We start from the raw sequence: 19,023 nt of genomic DNA, 5'->3' as shown, positions 1-19,023 counted from the left end.
CAAGGGAGTAGAAATGTTCAGATGATTTGAGCAGGCGGGAATGATCATTGAACCAGGGGTGTTTTTTTGCAAAGTACCCTTACATTATTATTTTGACAGTAGGCTATAGCTGCAAGTTGGTCTTGATGTTCATTAGGAAATGTTCATTCTGACCAGCTATTTTGAACAGTTTCACTTATATCACTTATATACACATATATTTATATTTCCCATGCATCAATAGTTTCGTTTAATGAAAAGCCCTATTTCATTTCCTCTTCTTGTGTCCAGATGGATTATTGTTCTCTGACAAAACATGTTTTACTCATTTCTACTTGGAACGTGTGCCTGATAGAAACCCAAATGATCCTTACACTAACCTGAACCAAACAAATAAGTGAATAGTTTAATGTGTATAATTATGAAAAAAAGTGTAATGCACATCAAACAATAATAAAAGGTCTGGGTAAAATGATGTATGGTTTGTCAGAAAGTGTCTTTCCAAGAGTTTGTTGCATGCGTGGTCAGACGAAAATATATTTATATTTCCCATCAATAGCTTCGTTTTGATACTCACAATAAAAAGCCCTCTTTCATTTCCTCTTCTTGTGTCCAGATGGATCATTGCTGAGAATTTGACAAACACATGTTTTACTCATTTGTACATGGAACGTGTGCCTGGTATATATATATATATATATATATATATATATATATATATATATATATATATATATATATATACGCATGCACATCAAACAATAATAAATTGTCGGTAAAATGATTTATGGTTTTCAGAAAGTGTCTTTCCAAGTTCCCTTTCTTTACTTACTGCATAGCTGTTGCAATGAATTTTCCCATAAAAAATAATGTGTTGTATACTATGTCTTTTGTCTTGAGTTCCCAAACTCATTCAACTGATGACTTGGCTCATTAGATGTGGTTGAAAAACAGTAGTAGCTTAACAGGTAACACACGTGTAGCATTGATATACTGCCAGGGTCAATCCTGTGTTAATTCACTCGTTTGTTAGTTTTAAGAGTTGTGGTTTCCGTTAAGGTGAACAAGTATTCGATGTTGATGAGAAAGTCTCAGACCATGCGTAGGTGGTATGATGTAAGGTATGCCAGTGGAGCAAATAATGAAAGAATTAAGGTAGCTATTAGCAAACATTACTTCTAGCTGTCTTGTCTTGCATCCTCACCTGATGCAATCATGTGCGGGTACCAACACAACAAATCTCCTGCAACATATTAATGAGCAAGTCATCCCGACACTTTACGAGTCACCAAAATCATTCAAACAAATTCTTTTAAAAAAATGTGAATATTTAGGATAGATTATGTACACATTATAACCAAAATACAAAATGTGCCACGGACATGGACCGTATTATTCAATAAAAAGCATTTTAATCTGATTGGTGGCCATTGTGTATTGCACTCTGAGACATTATAACTCTGAGAAAATGGCCATCGATCGGATTAAAATGCTTCTTATTGAACAATACAGAATATACGGGTACTTATGAGAGGCCCATACACAATTGTAACATCCGTGGCCATGGGGTAAGCACTTTATATTTGAAATCTGAACATCATATAGATGTACCCAGGACCGTAAATGGAGAAAGTGCAAACACCAGATTGAAATTCATCCATGACTGTAACAGGAGTTTTCATGTACCGCACGGAGTAGCAGTTAATAGACGGACAAATGAATTAATATACTTTAACGTGCGGAATCCGGAACAGGCAGCGCTGTGATTCTGAATTTTGTTACAATTACGGTGATTCATATTATTGTCACCTGCCACCTGGGCGGGTGAGTCGTGTAACTTTCCTGACGTTAAGCTGTGTATGTGTTCAACAACAATGTTTTTAATGACTTTATTGATAGGACAGTAGGCTGACAGGAAATGGGGAGAGAGATTGGGAGTGACATGCAGCAAAGGCCGTCAGGATCGGGAGTCGAACCCGCGACACTCTGTCAGGTTGGATTACCAGCCTAGGTGCCAAAATTGCAGGTGCACTTGAACAGCTTTGTACCTTGTTTCCAAAACCCTGTTCAAATAGACATCATCAAGGTGAATGCAGACACAGCTGTGGATTAAATCAAATCCTTTATTTAAAAGTTTTGATTATGATTAAGGATCTTAGCAAGCAGTGGCAAATAAAAAGCACACCAGAAATATACACCTTCAATGAATGACAGTTTTCATAAAAATATTTGAAGAGGTTTGTTCCACAATTTGATATCTACTCCAAAAAGTGTTTCATAAACCAGTGGTTCTCACACTCTTTCATGTCAAGGACCACCAAATTAATGTACTTGGCCGTGGACCTCCATCTGAAAATAATTTATGCCTGGGACCCCCCCATACAAGATTTGCTTTGTTAAAATGTTTCACCTTACAATGCATCACATTGCGACACATTGTTGATCATCAATAGCTGATGTATAAAGGGTTAAAATGGTTAACCTGATTTTGATGCTATTAACCAATTTTGCTGGGGACCCCCTTGAATCCCGTCAAAGACCCCACCCCTTGAGAACCACTGTCATAAACAAACTGCAGATGCTATGATGCCATGATGGGAGGAAAAACTATGTTTTCCTTCCATCAGTTCTTCACCCCTTTTCAGATTCAGACTATACCAAACCATCTGTATTACTATGGTACCATTGTATGGTTATTGCTGTACATCATTTTACATACATTTATTTGAGAGTGGATTAACCATTACATAGTCTTAAAATGTGATGTATTGTAAAGGACATTTTAATAGGACCAGAAAAATCTCCAGTGTAAAAAGATCTATGGTACACATCAGATTTACTCGATGCTCTAATCTGGGGTAATTTACAATGAAAAACTTGCTCTTTGTGCAAATTCTTAACAATAGCATAAGTAGGGCACAGTGTCTAAATAAGTCATGTAACATTGGAAAGTAACAGTAAGCATCTACTTTAAAAACAATATTGAATAAGGACCTGCACTCTTAGAATGGGTCAGATGTAAAAGTTCAAATGCAGAAGAATTGCTGATTTATGGTTCATTTATTTTAGCTGTTGTGGAGCTTTGTTTGATTCGAATAATGAATTAGTCTTGCTGTTCTGTAAAATATCTACCCAATTCAGGAAGGAGATATAGTTTTGAAGTTTGCAAAGATTACAAGTTTGACAATTTGTTCACAGCAGTCAAGCATCAATTCATTATTAATTATATACTTTTTTGAACAAAACATCAGCAATATCCAACCCATTTTGACAGAGCATGTCACCAATGTACTATACATCACACATTTACTGTTTACAGTGACTGCAAAAATTGTATGTACAGAATGTTTATGCATGTGTGTGTGTGCGTGCATGCATGAATGAAGTGTGGATGCATGTACTGTATGTACTTTATGTGGGAAATATGTAACAGAGTTTTTTTATTGAAAATTTAACAAGTGCTATTGGTCTTTAAAAAATGTCAAGGTAAGCCTAAACATGAATACTGTATTATTATCCTCCTCTTAATTGTAGCAAAATATATAAATTCCAGTAAATTAGTAATGACAGACCAGATTTTACAGTTTATACGGCCTTCTTATTACTATATTTAGATAGTATAAATCATTGTATGAATCCCGAAAACACTTATTTCCAAAGTGCTCCTTGAGGAAAACAAAAATAATATAAAAAGTTTAAATATGGAGATACAACGTTTCTGCCCAACAGCGACAATATACTGCAGGTACTGTATGTACTGTATGTATGTATGTATGTATGTATGTATGTATGTATGTATGTATGTATGTATGTATGCATGCATGTATGTATGTATGTATGTATGTACTGTATGTATAGTAGATGTGTATAATTCAACAACCAATAAAAAATTGCAAAAAGAAATAAGGAAAAAATATAGCAACATTTCTCTTCCCCATCTATAAAACACCACTGCAACTGACCTACACGCATTTCAATAGTGGTTAACTATTTTCCTTCCAAATTCTAAGAAATAGTTTTGATGACAAAGATATTTCATATTCACCAAGACAATTGTTTGTTATTTTTGTTATGTATTTTTGTTTTGTTAAGATTTCTTTCCCAATAATGCCAATTATGGTAAAATGCAAGAATAGTTGATAATCATTCATTGACCTTTCAAATGATAGATATTCCAGAACACAATAATGTAATGAGAATTTCTTCTTCCCACAATATATACAAAACAGACTCTAAAGGGCACACCAAGATGGATAACTGTAACGATAATAATAAATGGCATTTTAAAAATCTTTCCCACTCAAGTGGATGTCGGAATTCACACCATGACTACAACGATGACAGTGGTGAACGATATCGTTGGGATCACTTTCAGCACAATTTAATGAAGGATAGAAACACTGACAGCCGATACTGTATAAATCCATCCGAATTTACAAGATCAACATGCCATGTTCACATCACTCAAGTTCAACATGTTTACAGAATGTTATCGTTCATCAGTGTGGATGCTCACATAATTGTTATTGTTATCTTTAGTTATCATTATTTGTGGTCCTTTAGTACATTTATTTGACCTTATTCCTACCTATCTCTCTACCTATCCTGTGTTTCACACTTACGGCTGTTGCTGCTACTACACCTGAATTTCCACAATGGGATCAATAAAGGTTCATCTTATCTTATTGCGTGGGTAAAACAGGCTCTCTCCCTTCCCTCTCACTCTCCCTCACTCACTCCCCCTACCTCCCCCCCTTCCCAAGCCCCTCCCTCCCCCTCTCTTGCAATAAGCAAACTCTGATCTGATATCGCACACACAACCTCCCTCCTTCCCTCCCTCATTAATCAAATGAATATTAATTAACTTGAATGTGGCAGTAGCTTACAGGGGATAAATTGGATTGATACATTTCAGCTGATGACTAGAGATAACTTACTCAGTCTTTAGGAAGATAATGTGCAACAGCACACCAATGTTGATCATCATAATACCTCCCTCTTAATGTTTTTTTCAGAGGTAATTAGACATTTTGTAAATGTGGGTGAAGCCATGCTTATGCCCCCAACTCAAGTAAAATGGGTAACATTTCTGATTGATTATCGTTAGACAATAGACACAACATAATCGCCACTGGAATAGTTGCTACCACTGTTTCCATTCTCAGAGGGTGCTGGGAAAAACAGAAAAAGACCAAAAAAAGAGAACATTAGAATTGTCATTAAAGTGTGTGTGTTATACACATTTTCTCAAAAAAATATTTTAAAATATGCACCATTTATATTCATTTCATACACACTGCATGCCATGGTATGCATGCAGTCAGGCCAAGGTATCACAGGGTCACAGATAAAGAAAGGTAATCACAGATGTGCATCTATACATCCAGGAATCTCTGTGTATGTGTGGTCTGTGTTGTCTGGGGATACATTGGTTTAATCAATGTGTTTCTATGAAACACATATGAGATATTCGTTGTTTTTTGTTTTTCACCTAAATTTGTCTGCTCCTCAGTGTTCCTCATCTACTGTACCTCTCTAATATACAGGCTGTTGGGGGTCATATTAGCATGAATTTCAGCTGATGACTAGAGATAACTTACTCAATCTTTAGGAAGAGAATGTGCAACAGCACACCAATGTTGTTCATCATAATACCTCCCTCTTAATGTTTTTTCAGAGGTAATTAGACATTTTGGAAATGTAGGTGAAGGAGCCATGCTTATGCCCCCAACTCAAGTAAAATGGGTAACATTTCTGATTGATTATCGTTAGACGTTCGACACACCATAATCGCCACTGGAATAGTTGCTTCCACTGTTTCCATTCTCAGAGGGTGCTGGGAAAAACAAAAAAAGACCAAAAAAAGAGAACATTAGAATTGTCATTTAAAGTGTGTGTGTTATACAAATTTTTTCAAAAGAATATTTTAAAATATGCACCATTTATATTCATTTCATACACACTGCATGGTATGCATGCAGTCAGGCCAAGGTATCACAGGGTCACAGATAAAGAAAGGTAATCAAAGATGTGCATCTATACATCCATCCAGGAATCTCTGTGTATGTGCTGTCTGTGTGTCTGTGTCCACTTTATTTTTTAAATTACAATTGCAGTCAAGTATCAAGTTTTTCAGGTCAAAACTGAAACAATTTTAAACAACACAGAGACCCATGATTTTTATGGGATTGATTCCTGTCTGATTAAGATAAATGTAGCTACTCCAATCACACATTTGATTAATCAAGCCATTAAGCATGCGGTTTCCCTAGATAGTTTAAAACTGCTGTAATTTCGCAAGTTTTTAAGACTGGAAATCATTCTGAATTGGCTAACTACAGACACATTAGCATCATGCCGAACCTTATCCAAAGTGGCAGTGAAAATAATAACAACTCAAATAACTAATCATTTAAATACTGGTCACCATTGACTCCATCCCCTGCGATTTGGTTTCAGAGCATACCATTCTACAAAAATAATTGCTAATTGCTATTTCTTAGAGGAAAACAAACATGCTGGAGAAGTGGTTGGAGTAATTTTTATAGATTTTAAGAAAGCCTTTGACACGGTTAATCATAATGTACTGTTGTCTAAACTGTCAAAGCAATGTTTCGGAAAACAATTAAATGGATGGCTTCATATTTGAGTAATAGACAACACTGCACTAGAATTGATGGTTTTTCATTACCCCTTGTAGAATGTATGATGACGGGTGTATCACAGTTCTTTCTGTCTTAGGTCCCCTCTTATTAAGCATCTACATAAATGTTCTACCTATTGTCTGCTCTGATGTCAATGTACAGATATAGGCAGATGACACGGTCATCTATACATACATGCAGTATGTCTAAACAACAAGCTGCATCTGTACTCACTGTTATTTTGGATAAATTGGCTGATTGGCTGAACTATTCCTGTCTGACTTTGAATTTCACACATACTGTTGGCATGATCTTTTCATGTTTTGTGTGTTTATTAGTGTTTGTGCATTGTCCCTCTGCCAAATAAACAGTCAAACAAATAAATCCCTAAAGAATAAGAAGTGAAAGATCAACTTACTTAGAGAATCCCTTTCACCACCTTGCCTAAACACAGAATGTAAGTTAGCATCAAAACTTAAATAATAAAGCCATGGGGAAGCAATAGATAGACAAAAATTGAATTATATAGTGAATTATTGCCAGTTACACTATATGCCCGACTCAGAAGGCCTTGGATACTGTGGAAGAATGCGGACAGGACTTCACTTTTATTTTATGATTCATGCTTATCTCTCATGTTTTCTGCTAATGACGTTTTTATGGTTGCTGGTTGATGTAGGGTTATTATTATGTTTTTATAATGTTGGCTGTGAGGTTTGACATTTCATTTGTCACTTAAGCAGTATTACATGAGAAGGTATGCTTTTTTTGCATGCTCGTTTATTGTACCAGTGTTACCAATGTTTCACCAGTGCCTCTAGGGTAAATTGCCAAACAATATGCATAATTTATATTTATTTCCTCCATTGAGACTGAGAGGGAGCCAACACAAATGAAACACAACTTGTTTCAGGGAGGGGTTCTAGTGGATCTGCCAGACCAGTAAAGTGATTGTGCTTCACCATCTCTTTCCCTAGAATGGTCTGATGTATAAACTCCAAGCAACATGTCTATAGTTAGTTTGTTTTTCCTTTTGAATGTATCTCTTGTTTCATCTGTTGTTGTGTCTTGTTCTCTATAAAACATTTTTTTATTTTTTCAAAATTGAAACCAGTGGAACCAGCTTTCCTGAGGAGACATTTTATTTACTTTCATGCAGTCTAATGGGGGAAAACACTGTTCCTATAATGACAGAGAGACTGGTTTCCCACATGACCTATGATCACATTATGCAGTGTAATAAAAATGATAAGACGTTTGTACTCATCTTGCAACAGTGATATGTTTGATATACTAGTTTAGAGTGTTTGAGACTTGTCCTTTCTATGGAGTATTACTTTCTGTGTTACATTGCTATAAAGCTTCCGATATATAGATTTAATAGCTTTTTAATCTTGGCTGTTGTTTTGTTTCCAGTTCATTAACACTAGACCACATAACTTTCCCAGGGTATAAGAAATAGGCACTCAAGGGGTAAAATTAATATTTCAATATTCTGAGTTCTAGCCTGACAGGGGACTCCAAAGATGCTAAAAGTTGAGCAAGGTTAAGGCACAACTACATCATTGCACAATGGAGAGAAACAACAATTTATAATTGTTGAGTGACCTGTCCCATTTACAAGATTAATGACTGTTGTGACAAAATGCCCCACAGAAAATCCAAACGGTTACTAAAAACAAAATAAAGTTGTTCTAAAATGAACCCAACCTTTTCTTTTCTTCATATAGAAGAATCACAGCAGCCACTGAGACTCCAACCAGCAGCACAGCAACAACAGCACCAACAATAGCTTTGATGTTTGTTCCAGAGTTGTCAGATTTATCACACACACCGTCTAAAATACAGAAAGAATCGTGTATACTTACATGAGAGGTTTTACTGATAACATTTATCAGCAGGGTCTTGCTCTAACAGACCATGCATGCTCAACGTACTCTATAATTATAGATTAAATAAAGTAAATAAAAAGTCTCAACTCTCTCCATTTTAACATTCAAGTAAAAATGGCTTTATTTTATTTGCATGATGCAAACAAGCCTCTTACCCCAATCCTTGGTCTGGTTCATTCTGGACGCAGGGTGTATCACCTCACAGCTGTATTTGGCAGAGTCACTTCTTAAAATCTCCACGTGCTTCTTGATCTGGAAAGTGTTGTCGCCGTTGGGAAGAACTGTGCCGTTCAGTTCATCCACCACCTGCTCATTTCTCCTGATGTTCAGGGTCACTTTTTTGGGGTAGAAGCCCGTTGCCATGCAGTGTAACATCATCATGGAGTTCGGATTCTTGCACTTCTTGCCATACACATGGACCTCTGGTGACTCTGGGAAGCCATGAGGACAAGTTTGAGTTTTGAGAAGATGCAAAGGCATTTTAGGGAATCTTCAAAGACCGTCATTCGTTCATCATTATTCATATTTGTCAAAAGTAAATTTGTGTGCGATACTACTTTGCATTTAAAATCAAATTATAGAAAGCTGAAAAACATACTGCATATCACAATCACAACATTTAGCAGAAATATTAATATGATTTATCAATATGCTGAAGCTCTTTACAACAAATCTATATTTATTGATTATCCAATGAAACATCAGGGATGCTCCACTTAACCAAATCAGTGTTCCTCTCATCCAGAGCACCTTTTAACCTTGTTTGGAAAGGTTTATTATTATTTATTGTGGTAATTTGGTATTTGTATTTGTAATATTGTTACCTGTAAAGCGCTTTGAGTGTGCACACAAGTATGAAAGGTGTTAATAATAAAATAATACTCACTGCTCTTGAGTTGCGCTTCCCCGTATTCAACAAATGTACTTACTTAACCAACACGCCCTCTCCAAGGAAAGGTGTTTTGCCATCTTGACATCATCCCACTTCTGCTTGGTGGGAACTGCAAGGTCAACTAAATTTATTTACATTTCACAGGCACCCACTTGCATTGGCACACACGCACGCACGCACGCACCAAACATAACTATATTTTAGTGGTTATTATATTGTTTATTGCTTCTTTTATCTTCTTCCTTTTCATTTGCCGAAACCAATTGTTTTACTCTCATAGGCCTAATAGGCCTAAATGTATGGGATGTTTAAACTTCATGGAGTTGGTTCACAGTGCTTCAAAGTGTTTATTATTTTGATACACACAAAGCACACATAACCACCCTCACCCCATCATTGTTATGTGAAAAAAGGGTTCTCCATCCATAATGACAAATATGCTGGGCTCCGTAGTTACAGTACATAAAGATGTACGTTTGCATTTTATTTTAGATTGTAGATAACATTAAGGGACAATACAATGTATTGCAAATTTTGCCAAAAATACAATTCACTTTCACTTTAGAAATTATTCGAAGCATATGTATATCACTGCACTGCGGTTCATATCATGTGAAAATCTTTAATATAAATGTATGTCATAAAAAAGAAATGATTCGAAGCCAGATGAAGTCAGGAAGTTATAGCAGCCATTTTCTTTTAACCAATACCAAACAATATCAATAAGCAATATTTCTTATAACACCAAACTCTGAGGGAACATTATTGCTAGACAGTTTATTGGTCGATTTGCTATAGCCTACATATTGCAACAGGGGATAAAAGGGGCTAGAAACACGTTATTGCATATATTGCTTAAAATAATTTACTTTCATTTTGAAACGACTATATATATGTAACTCACCACCTCCAGTCGCCACAGCAGGGTTACGCCATATATGTATCAAAAACACAAAAAGGCAGGTCGTAGACTTAATCATGTTGTAAAACTGATATTAAAAGACAATTAAAGAAAAGACGGGCTCATGAACATGGTGGCCCTTCCACCGTCGTTGTATGTTCTTGCTTTGTGAATTTCTACCCAATCATAATCAAATCTGGTTGCCAGGCAGAAGTTTAATAGCCTACATCCAAATACGTTCTATAAAGGACACAGCTGCTCTACAGTAGGCATTTGTTTCACCTTGAAATCGAATTGACAGGTAACTTAATCAGCCAATCAACCCATTCAAAGTTGGCTGCACTTTTTCTAAAAATACAACTCAAATAATCAACAAACTATACATTGACTAAATTGTTAAATAATTTAAGAAAGAGGCAAAACATTTGAAAATAGCCGATCTACAAGCTCACAACGCCTCGCAACGTGAGGCGTTGTGAGCTTGTAGATCTGCTATTTTCACAATATTTTTCTGTGGAACCAAGTCAAACTAAATGTAATGCCTCAACTCCTTCAATTCAAAGTGCTTGTCAGGGTGGGGGGTCCCCCGTTCAATTATGATTATGTTGGGGGGTCACTGTCTGTAAAGGTTGAGAACCACTGGTCTACTACACACTGTTCATCAATACTGTCCGACCTGCGCCATTCCGTTTTTCAGCACCATGGACAGTGAGCGGCATCAGGGTCATTGATTGATTGAATACTTTATTAACAGTTTGCAAAAAAAAAGCACAGGAAAGTACAGTTCAATACAAGGTCTGCTAAGAGGATTTTAAACCCAAGAAATATGGCCTATATGGCTTGTTTCCATTGGGGTCCTTTGTGCTAAATTCATCGAAACATTTAATGACAGACAAAATATACACTACTATGCACTACTATGGGGGGGAGGTCTGGGCTTTCACTTTTACAGGGGCCAGTTTCGAATTGCAGCCACCTGTAACTGTAAGTGCTCTACTTTAGAGCGGTTTTGAAGGAGAGTAGGGATTTACACTGCTTTATGACTGTTCCACATTTTTGTGGCATAGCAGGAGAATTTAACCCCTTGCTAGAGCCAAATCTGGGTTGGACGTGGAGCTCCCTCTGGTGTTGTGGACTTCATTGACGTTTGTAGTATTTTGACAGGTACATCTTTGTGGTGTAGTCGTGTATCTTGTAGACCAGGCCCATTGCAAATTGCTCGTACTCATGTCCTCTACCCTGAGCCATCCTACCCTAGCAAAGTGAGCAGGGGTTAAATGAATTGTAGATGTAAGGCCAAGAAGTAGCCTTACCAGTTTGTTCTGGGATGTCTGGAGCCTTGTTTTTAAGGCCTTTGTGGTGTTATGGTACCATGAGGTGCATGCATAGTCGAAGTATCCTCAGATGAGTGCTCCTGTTAGAGTCCTCAAAGTATTCTTACAAAAGGAGATCCTGTACAAAAATCTTGTTCCTTGGTTGACTTTTTTGATAACTTTTTTGATACTCATTTTATCACTGGAAAGATTTGCCTCTAAAATGGAACCTATATGTAATTTCCTATTTTCTTGTGATGATAACATTGTCACTAACTTTTATTGTGAAGCCGTCGGCCTTGCCGTGGTTAATTTTAGACCCAAAGAGAATGGATTCAGTTTTTCCCCAGGTGTAATGATAGTTTGTTATCAGCAAGCCAGGTGCAGATTCTACCGAGTTCAAAGAACAGAAGAGAGAAATAAGCCAAGGATCTTTGTGGATTTTTCATTCTGATGAATAAATTCATCAGTTGCGACGCCCGTTTCAGTTGAAACAAATTAAGCAAGGGATAATTGGGTCGCCGGTCATTATTGAGAAATAAATCCCGACAGGGCACCGACGAATAGTGGAGGTGCCTAATAACCCTGAAGGTGACCACGCTTACACGGCTACTTAATAAATAAATTAATAAATTGACCCAAAAGTAACAACAAAACAATACCAGTATTTCCTTACTTCGTCGCCTGGAAAAATAGAATCAATTTTCGGTTACTGTATTGTCTATTTCTCGCTTCAAATGTTTTCAAATACATTCCTGAGAGCAATGTTTAAGTGTAAATGACATTGTGTATTTATTTACAAAGCTGTTATGTGGGATACGGCACAAAATCAAGCAGCGCAGATTGATATGAGCAGGTGGCAGGTGCTCTGAGCCTTTGATTAGACAGCGGTCTGTTATAGAGCTCATCGGTCATTATCAAGAAATAACACGCCGCTGAATTCAGTGATTGACCAATCAGAATCAAGCAATATTCAACCAAGCCGTGTAATAAACATAATATAACGTATACGTTTCGAGCTACACACTCTTCATCAGACTCTAATTTGCAAAAAAAAATAAAGTAAACTAGAAAAAGTGCTCCTCGGAGCACAGGTCTCCGCCAGGTCAGGTAGGTTAGTGTGGGCCAGCAATGTTCGGTAATTCACCAATCAGGCTGGAATGTGAAAAATCAGAGGATCCGTCTTGATCACTTGACTAAAGAGATAATATATGCCAATTTGTGTAATGTTTGGACAACATTTGTAGGAGTAATATAAAAAAGTTTCGCAAAAATCAGCCTCCTGGTGGCGCTATAATAGGGCAATGTTGAAAGGGAGGCATTTGTTCCTCAACGTAATGCGAATGTGTGTGCAAAGTTTCACCGCAATCGGACACTGCGTTCATGATTAGCGGCATTTTGTTAAAAAACGGGCCACTCCTGCAAACTTTAGATGTCAATCCTCCTAGCTAATCAGGATGGAATATGAAAAATCAAACAGATCTGTCTTGATCACATGACTACAGAGATCATGTGTACCGATGTGCGTGAAATTTTGATAGAATCTGAAGGAGTAATATCCAAATATGTGTTTTACAAAAGTCGGCCTCCTGTTGGCGTTATGAAAGGCAGATGTGATAAATGCAGGGCAAAGGTTTGTCTTTGGCCTCTAGGGAGCAGGCCTACACATACAAAGTTTTATACAGATCGGTGCCGTTATAGGTAAAAACACGAATCGGCCTGTAATAGGGTCACCATGAGGCTGAACATTTTCAAGTGGCATTTCTTCCTCTGCCTAGTGAGAATGTGTGTGCAAAATTTCATTGCATGCTGTGTTCGTGATTTGAGACATTTTATTCAAAATGGAGCACTCCTGCAAACTTTGGAAGCCATTTTTAGCCAATCAGGATGGAATATGAAACATCTGAAAGACAGTGTACCGATTTGCGTGATGTTTGGACAAAATCTAGGAGTACTGTCAAAAACAAAATTTGTGCAAAAAGCGGCCTCCTGGTGGCGCTATAACAGGCCCATGTGAAGAATTTGGGGCGGAGGTTCTAAATTGGCATCCATGGAGTGTGTGTGCACAGTTCGCTACGATCAAGCCAACAGTGCCAGAGATTAGCTGTCCACAGACGGCCACACACACGGACGGACGGACAGACAGACAGGGTGCAAAACTTAGTCTCGGCCACGCCTTACGGCCTGGCGGAGACAATAATCCCGGTCTAGCCTTCTCCAGTGGCAGCAGAAGTTAGGTAATTGGCACAATATTCCATGCTGGTAGGATTTGAGCATAGGCCAGCAAAGGCATTATGGGGGTCAGGAGACAAAACTTAGTACTACCTCTCCACCAGTCGTGTCCATTCCTGTGCCATGAAAACTGATTTTATGTTAAGTTTTCATTTCAGCCCAACATTACATTAAATTAATGCCAGTGCTTAGATTCTCTATAGCTCAAGTGCCAGTGGTGTTAATTTGTGAAATCAGCTAGTGTGTTGTTTGGCACCTGGCTTCAAATTAAAACCTGCTTGTAGTGACTAAAAGACCCGACAACTTCTTGGGGTTAAAACCCTCCATATAGATTATATTACTTTTTACTATCCGATTTCAGTGAGGACTTATTCTGGCAGTTGAATTGACCGGTTATCTATTTTGTATCATCATTTGTCATCCTGTTACCCCGCTATAATAATCAACAGGCAGGACTCCAAAGTGTAATAGAAAAATATACAATCCTTATTAGCATTTAGTACAAATAAGGAATTTCAATAAAACTTAGTTTTATTCCAAATTCATTTAAAATCTGAAGTGAACAATGACATACAAAATATAAGTTTTCCCCAAATGCTACCCAAAAGAACCAGCTTGCTTGTGCTCCACTCCTGTTGGCTGCAGGCTTAAAGAAGGGAATCAAATGGGTGAAATCACACTAACACAGCACCTTACACTTGACCTCAAGGCCAACACTGCAACTCTATAGAGCACTACAAACGAAAAGGCCATTTCTAAGTAGAGCCTGTTTAATAACCCTATACTACAGCCTAGTATATCCCTACCTAACCTACTGTAATATTGTATGGGCTAGCACCTATCCAACTTCTCTCCATAAACTATATATGCTACAAAAAAAGTTTGTCAGGATAGCTACAAATTCTAGTCCCCAGGATCCGTCCTCACCTCTTTTTTCTTCACTCAATTTACTAACAATTTTTTATATATATAGATTTTTGAATATACTCCAAAACAAAATACCAGTATATCCACATATAATTTCAAACAGTACTTCCAGCCAAATTCCAGCATTCATTCCTACCTACCCAACCAGGAAAGCAAATCAATTACATGTCCCACTAAGTACCACCAACAGGGGGCAGTTTGCCACTACAGTAAATATAGAGGTGTTGTGCTGTGGAATGCCCACTACCACCTAGTGGCAACCACATCCTCCCTTCCTACCTTCAAGAGAAATGAATACACTATATGGAAGGCAACCATAATTATTGTCAAGTATGGACCTTCGAAATATCTTATCGTTTCTACTTTCACATGGCTATATAGTAGTATCATGTTTTGGCTTTGTCCCAATCATTTTCTTTTGGTTTTGTTTTCGTCTCTTCTGCCCAGTTTAATTTTATTTTTATTTATCTTATGTTTAGATCATAGACGTTTTTTCTTTATTTTTCTCTGTTCATTATAGTTTTTTGTTTTTGTTTTTAATATTAAATAAATCAATCTATAGGTAATGTAAACGGTGAGGTACTCGCATAAGCCCCCCAGGGTTTCTTACCTCACCGGCACAACAACTAATACTGTAAACCTTCCCATGGAAACAGCTATTATGTTATGCTTATGTTTATATAACTGTGCAAATCAAATAAATACACAATTATCCAAATACAAACAGTGTGATATTAAAAGTAAAGATGAAACAAACTACATTACCATGTGACTCTGTAAGGTTGCATGCAGTGACTTGGTTCACAATTGCCACACTTTCTCAACTGCATCTGTACACTGAATGTCAGCACATAAACATGTAGAATGTTACACCGACTTCACATCACATGCAGAAATGTAAAAAGCTCTTTTCCTTCACTTTTCCATGTACATAAAATTATACTCACATTCCGTATCCAATTTACATGCACAGTTCCCTGGAGACAACACCCCTTGCATGTCTCAAACACATGAACAGTACACACCTGATGATATATAACAAACATTTTCCATGTATAACAACAAAACAAGTAAACCAACACATTGTAAAAACAAACACCAAACAGGCTATACCACTCTTCAAGTTGGCACTCACACAAACCTCCTCCTATCAGTACACAGTAGCCGGTATGGTGTTGTGAGGACCCACAGATTGGCAATCTCCTACCTGTCTGTTCAGAAAGGCCTTAAATACTTATGACATCACTTTATCTCTGCTTCCCTCTAGGGCTACAATCCAAAAACGTTATCAGTTAAAAAGCTGTCTCTGTGGACACAAAACTATTAAAAAGTTTAATCACCATTCAAAAATGTAAGAAGTTCTTTTATGTAATATTTTTCTGTACTTACTTTGATAGTTTGATATACGTTGATAAATAGTTTAGTTGAGACAAAATGTGATACTTTTGTAACGAGGCTGTAAGGGTTGTCTGTGTCAAAGTCCTCATGACTACGCACTATCATCAAATCATAACACAAAACCATGACACTTCATTAGATCTCTAACTCAATGTGACATACGGTGCAATTTGGTGGCCAAAGGTGACAATTATTAAGCATTCTTACCCATGACTTCTGAACTATTCATCATAGAAGGGTGGAACTGCACTTAAAAGCTTGATCAAGCCATTTTGTTTTCCCTGCATTGTGTTTCTTAGATGATTTAACATGATGTAAACTGATTGAAATTTGCTTTAAATACTGCACTTGAATACGCTTTATAACTTGTTTCTAAAACCTGTTCAAATAGTCATCAAGGTGAATGCAAACACAGCTGTGGATCAAATCCTTTATTGAAGCGTTTTGATTATGATTAATGATCTTAAAACCAAGCAGTGACAGATAAAAAGCAGACCAGAAATATACACCTTCAAAATGAATAACAGTTTTCATACAAAGAGGTTTGTTGCACAATTTGAGATCGGCATCACATCTACTCCAAAAAGTGTTTTTCAAACTCTTTCATGTCAAGGACCCCCAAATTAATGTACATGACGTGGACCTCCATCTGACAATAATTTATGCCTGGGGCCGCCATACAAGATTTGTTTTGTTAAAATGTTTCAGCTTACAATGCATCACATTCGCAACACATTGTTGATCATCAATAGCTGATGTATAAAGGATTAAAATGGTTAACCTGATTTTTATGCTATCAACCAATTTTGCTGGGGACCCCCTGGAATCCCGTCAAGGACCCTACTTTGAGAACCACTGTCATAAACAAACTGCACATGCTATGATGCCATGATGGGAGGAAAAACTATTCTTCCAACCATCTGTATTACTATGATACCATTTTATGGTTATTGCTGTACATAATTTTACATATTTTTTTTAGAGTGGATTGACCATTACATAGTCTTAAAATGTAACTATGTAAAGCATATTTTAATAGGTCCAAGTTCCAGTGTAAAAAGATCATATGGTACACATCAGATTTACCAGATTTATCTGGGGTAATTTACAATGAAAAACATGCTCTTTGTGCAAATAACATTTCTTAACAATAGCATAAGTAAGGCACAGTGTCTAAATAAGTCATGTAACATGGGAAAGTAACAGTAAGCATCTACTTTAACAAACAATATTGAATAAGGACCCGCACCCTCAGAATGAGTCAGATGTAGAAGTTCAAATGCAGAAAAATGGGCGATTTATGGCTCATTTAATTCAGCTGTTGTGGAGCTTTGTTTGATTTGAATAATGAATTAGTCTTGCTGTTCTGTAAAATATCTACTCAATTCAGGAAGGAGATATAGTTTTGAAATTTGCAAAGATTACAAGTTTGACAATTTGTTCACAGCATCAATTAATTATTAATTATTATATACTTTTTTGCACAAAACAATATCAGCAATATCTAACCCATTTTGACAGAGCATGTCACCAATGTACTATACATCACAAATGTACTGTTTACAGTGACTGCAAAAATGTTATGTACAGAATGTGTATGCATGTGTGTGTGTGTGCGTGCATGAATGAAGTGTGGATGCATGTACTGTATGTATTTTATGTGGGTATATAGTATGTAACATGCTAGAGTTTTTTTAATTGAAAATTTAACAAGTGCTATTGGTCTTTAAATGTCAAGGTAAGCCTAAACATGAATACTGTATTACCTCTTAATTGTAGCAAAATATATAAATTCCAGTAAATTAGCTAATCACAGACCAGATTTGACCGTTTTTACGGCCTTCTTATACTGTAGTATAAATCATTGAATGGATTAGTGCATTAATTAACTAAATAACATGAAAAGTTTAAATATGGAGATACAAGGTTTCTGCCCAACAGCGACGATATACTGCAGGTACTGTATGGATGTATGTACTCTATGTATGTATGTATGTACTCTATGTATGTACTGTATGTATGTACGGTATGAATAGTAGATGTGTATAATTCAACAACCAATACAAAATTGCAAAAAGAAAAAAATATAGCAACATTTCTCTTCCCCATCTATAAAACACCACTGCAACTGACCTACATGCATCTCAATAGTGGTTAACTATTTTCCTTCCAAATTCTAAGAAATAGTTTTGATGACAAAGATATTTCATATTCACCAAGACAATTGTTTGTTATTTTTGTTTTGTATTTTTGTTTTGTTAAGATTTTTTTCCCAATAATGCCAATTATGGTAAAATGCAAGAATAGTTGATAATCATTCATTGACCTTTCAAATGATAGATATTCCAGAACACAATAATGTAATGAGCAATATATACAAAACAGACTCTAAAGGGCACGCCAAGAAGGATAACTGTAACGATAACAATAAATTGCATTGCATTAAAAATCTTTCCAACTCAAGTGGATGTCGGAATTCACACCATGACTACAACGATGACAGTGGTGAACGATATCGCTTGGATCAAGTGTCATGTTCACATCACTCAAGTTCAACATGTTTACAGAATGTTATCGTTCATCAGTGTGGATGCTCACATAATTAACATTATAGTTATCTTTAGTTATCATTCTTTGTGGTCCTTTAGTAGGCTACATTTATTTGACCTTATTCCTATCTCTCTACCTATCCTGGGTTTCACGCTTTCGGCTGTTGCTGCTACGACACCTGAATTCCCACAAGGGGATCAATGAAGGTTCATCTTAGCTTATTGCGTTGGTGAAACAGGCTCTCTCCCTCTCCCTTCCCCTCTCACTCTCCCTCCCTCACTGCCTCTCTCCCTCT

At 36.7% G+C, this 19,023-nt stretch overlaps 2 protein-coding genes and 1 long non-coding RNA gene across 3 annotated transcripts in view; 1 reads left to right on the top strand and 2 right to left on the bottom strand.

Annotated features, from left to right (window-relative positions):
• Positions 1-17,883, top strand: part of LOC308095977 — a 38,465-nt gene extending 20,582 nt beyond the window's left edge. The window contains exon 2 of the long non-coding RNA XR_013934096.1: positions 16,578-17,883. This is a non-coding gene — a long non-coding RNA (uncharacterized lncRNA). The remainder of the gene's footprint in view (positions 1-16,577) is intronic.
• The window catches only part of LOC308095974 (class I histocompatibility antigen, F10 alpha chain-like), a 49,445-nt gene that overhangs the window by 20,525 nt on the left and 9,897 nt on the right, over positions 1-19,023 (bottom strand). The gene's annotated exons all lie outside the window — the stretch shown is intronic.
• Positions 4,791-10,381, bottom strand: LOC308095976 (class I histocompatibility antigen, F10 alpha chain-like). The gene is made up of 7 exons (XM_080443188.1): positions 10,312-10,381; positions 9,445-9,516; positions 8,671-8,946; positions 8,334-8,460; positions 7,042-7,067; positions 5,765-5,815; positions 4,791-5,150 (listed from the first exon to the last, which is right to left on the bottom strand). The coding sequence occupies exons 2-7, from the start codon at positions 9,482-9,484 to the stop codon at positions 5,083-5,085; spliced, it is 588 nt and encodes a 195-aa protein (XP_080299314.1). The 5' UTR covers positions 9,485-9,516; positions 10,312-10,381; the 3' UTR covers positions 4,791-5,082.

Source organism: Gymnoscopelus braueri, assembly GCF_963280865.1.
Source record: "Gymnoscopelus braueri genome assembly, chromosome: 11".
NCBI classification, from domain to species: domain Eukaryota; kingdom Metazoa; phylum Chordata; class Actinopteri; order Myctophiformes; family Myctophidae; genus Gymnoscopelus; species Gymnoscopelus braueri.
This window is presented reverse-complemented; position numbering and strand designations above follow the sequence as displayed.

Coding starts and splice junctions, on each gene's coding strand:
- LOC308095976 (XM_080443188.1), bottom strand. CDS start 9,484: ATGGCAAAACACCTTTCCTTGGAGAGGGCGTGTTGGTTAA. Junction 8,947..9,444: donor GGAGAGGGCGTGTTGGTTAA/GTAAGTACATTT, acceptor ATGGCTTCCCAG/AGTCACCAGAGGTCCATGTG. Junction 8,461..8,670: donor GAACCAGACCAAGGATTGGG/GTAAGAGGCTTG, acceptor TCTGTATTTTAG/ACGGTGTGTGTGATAAATCT.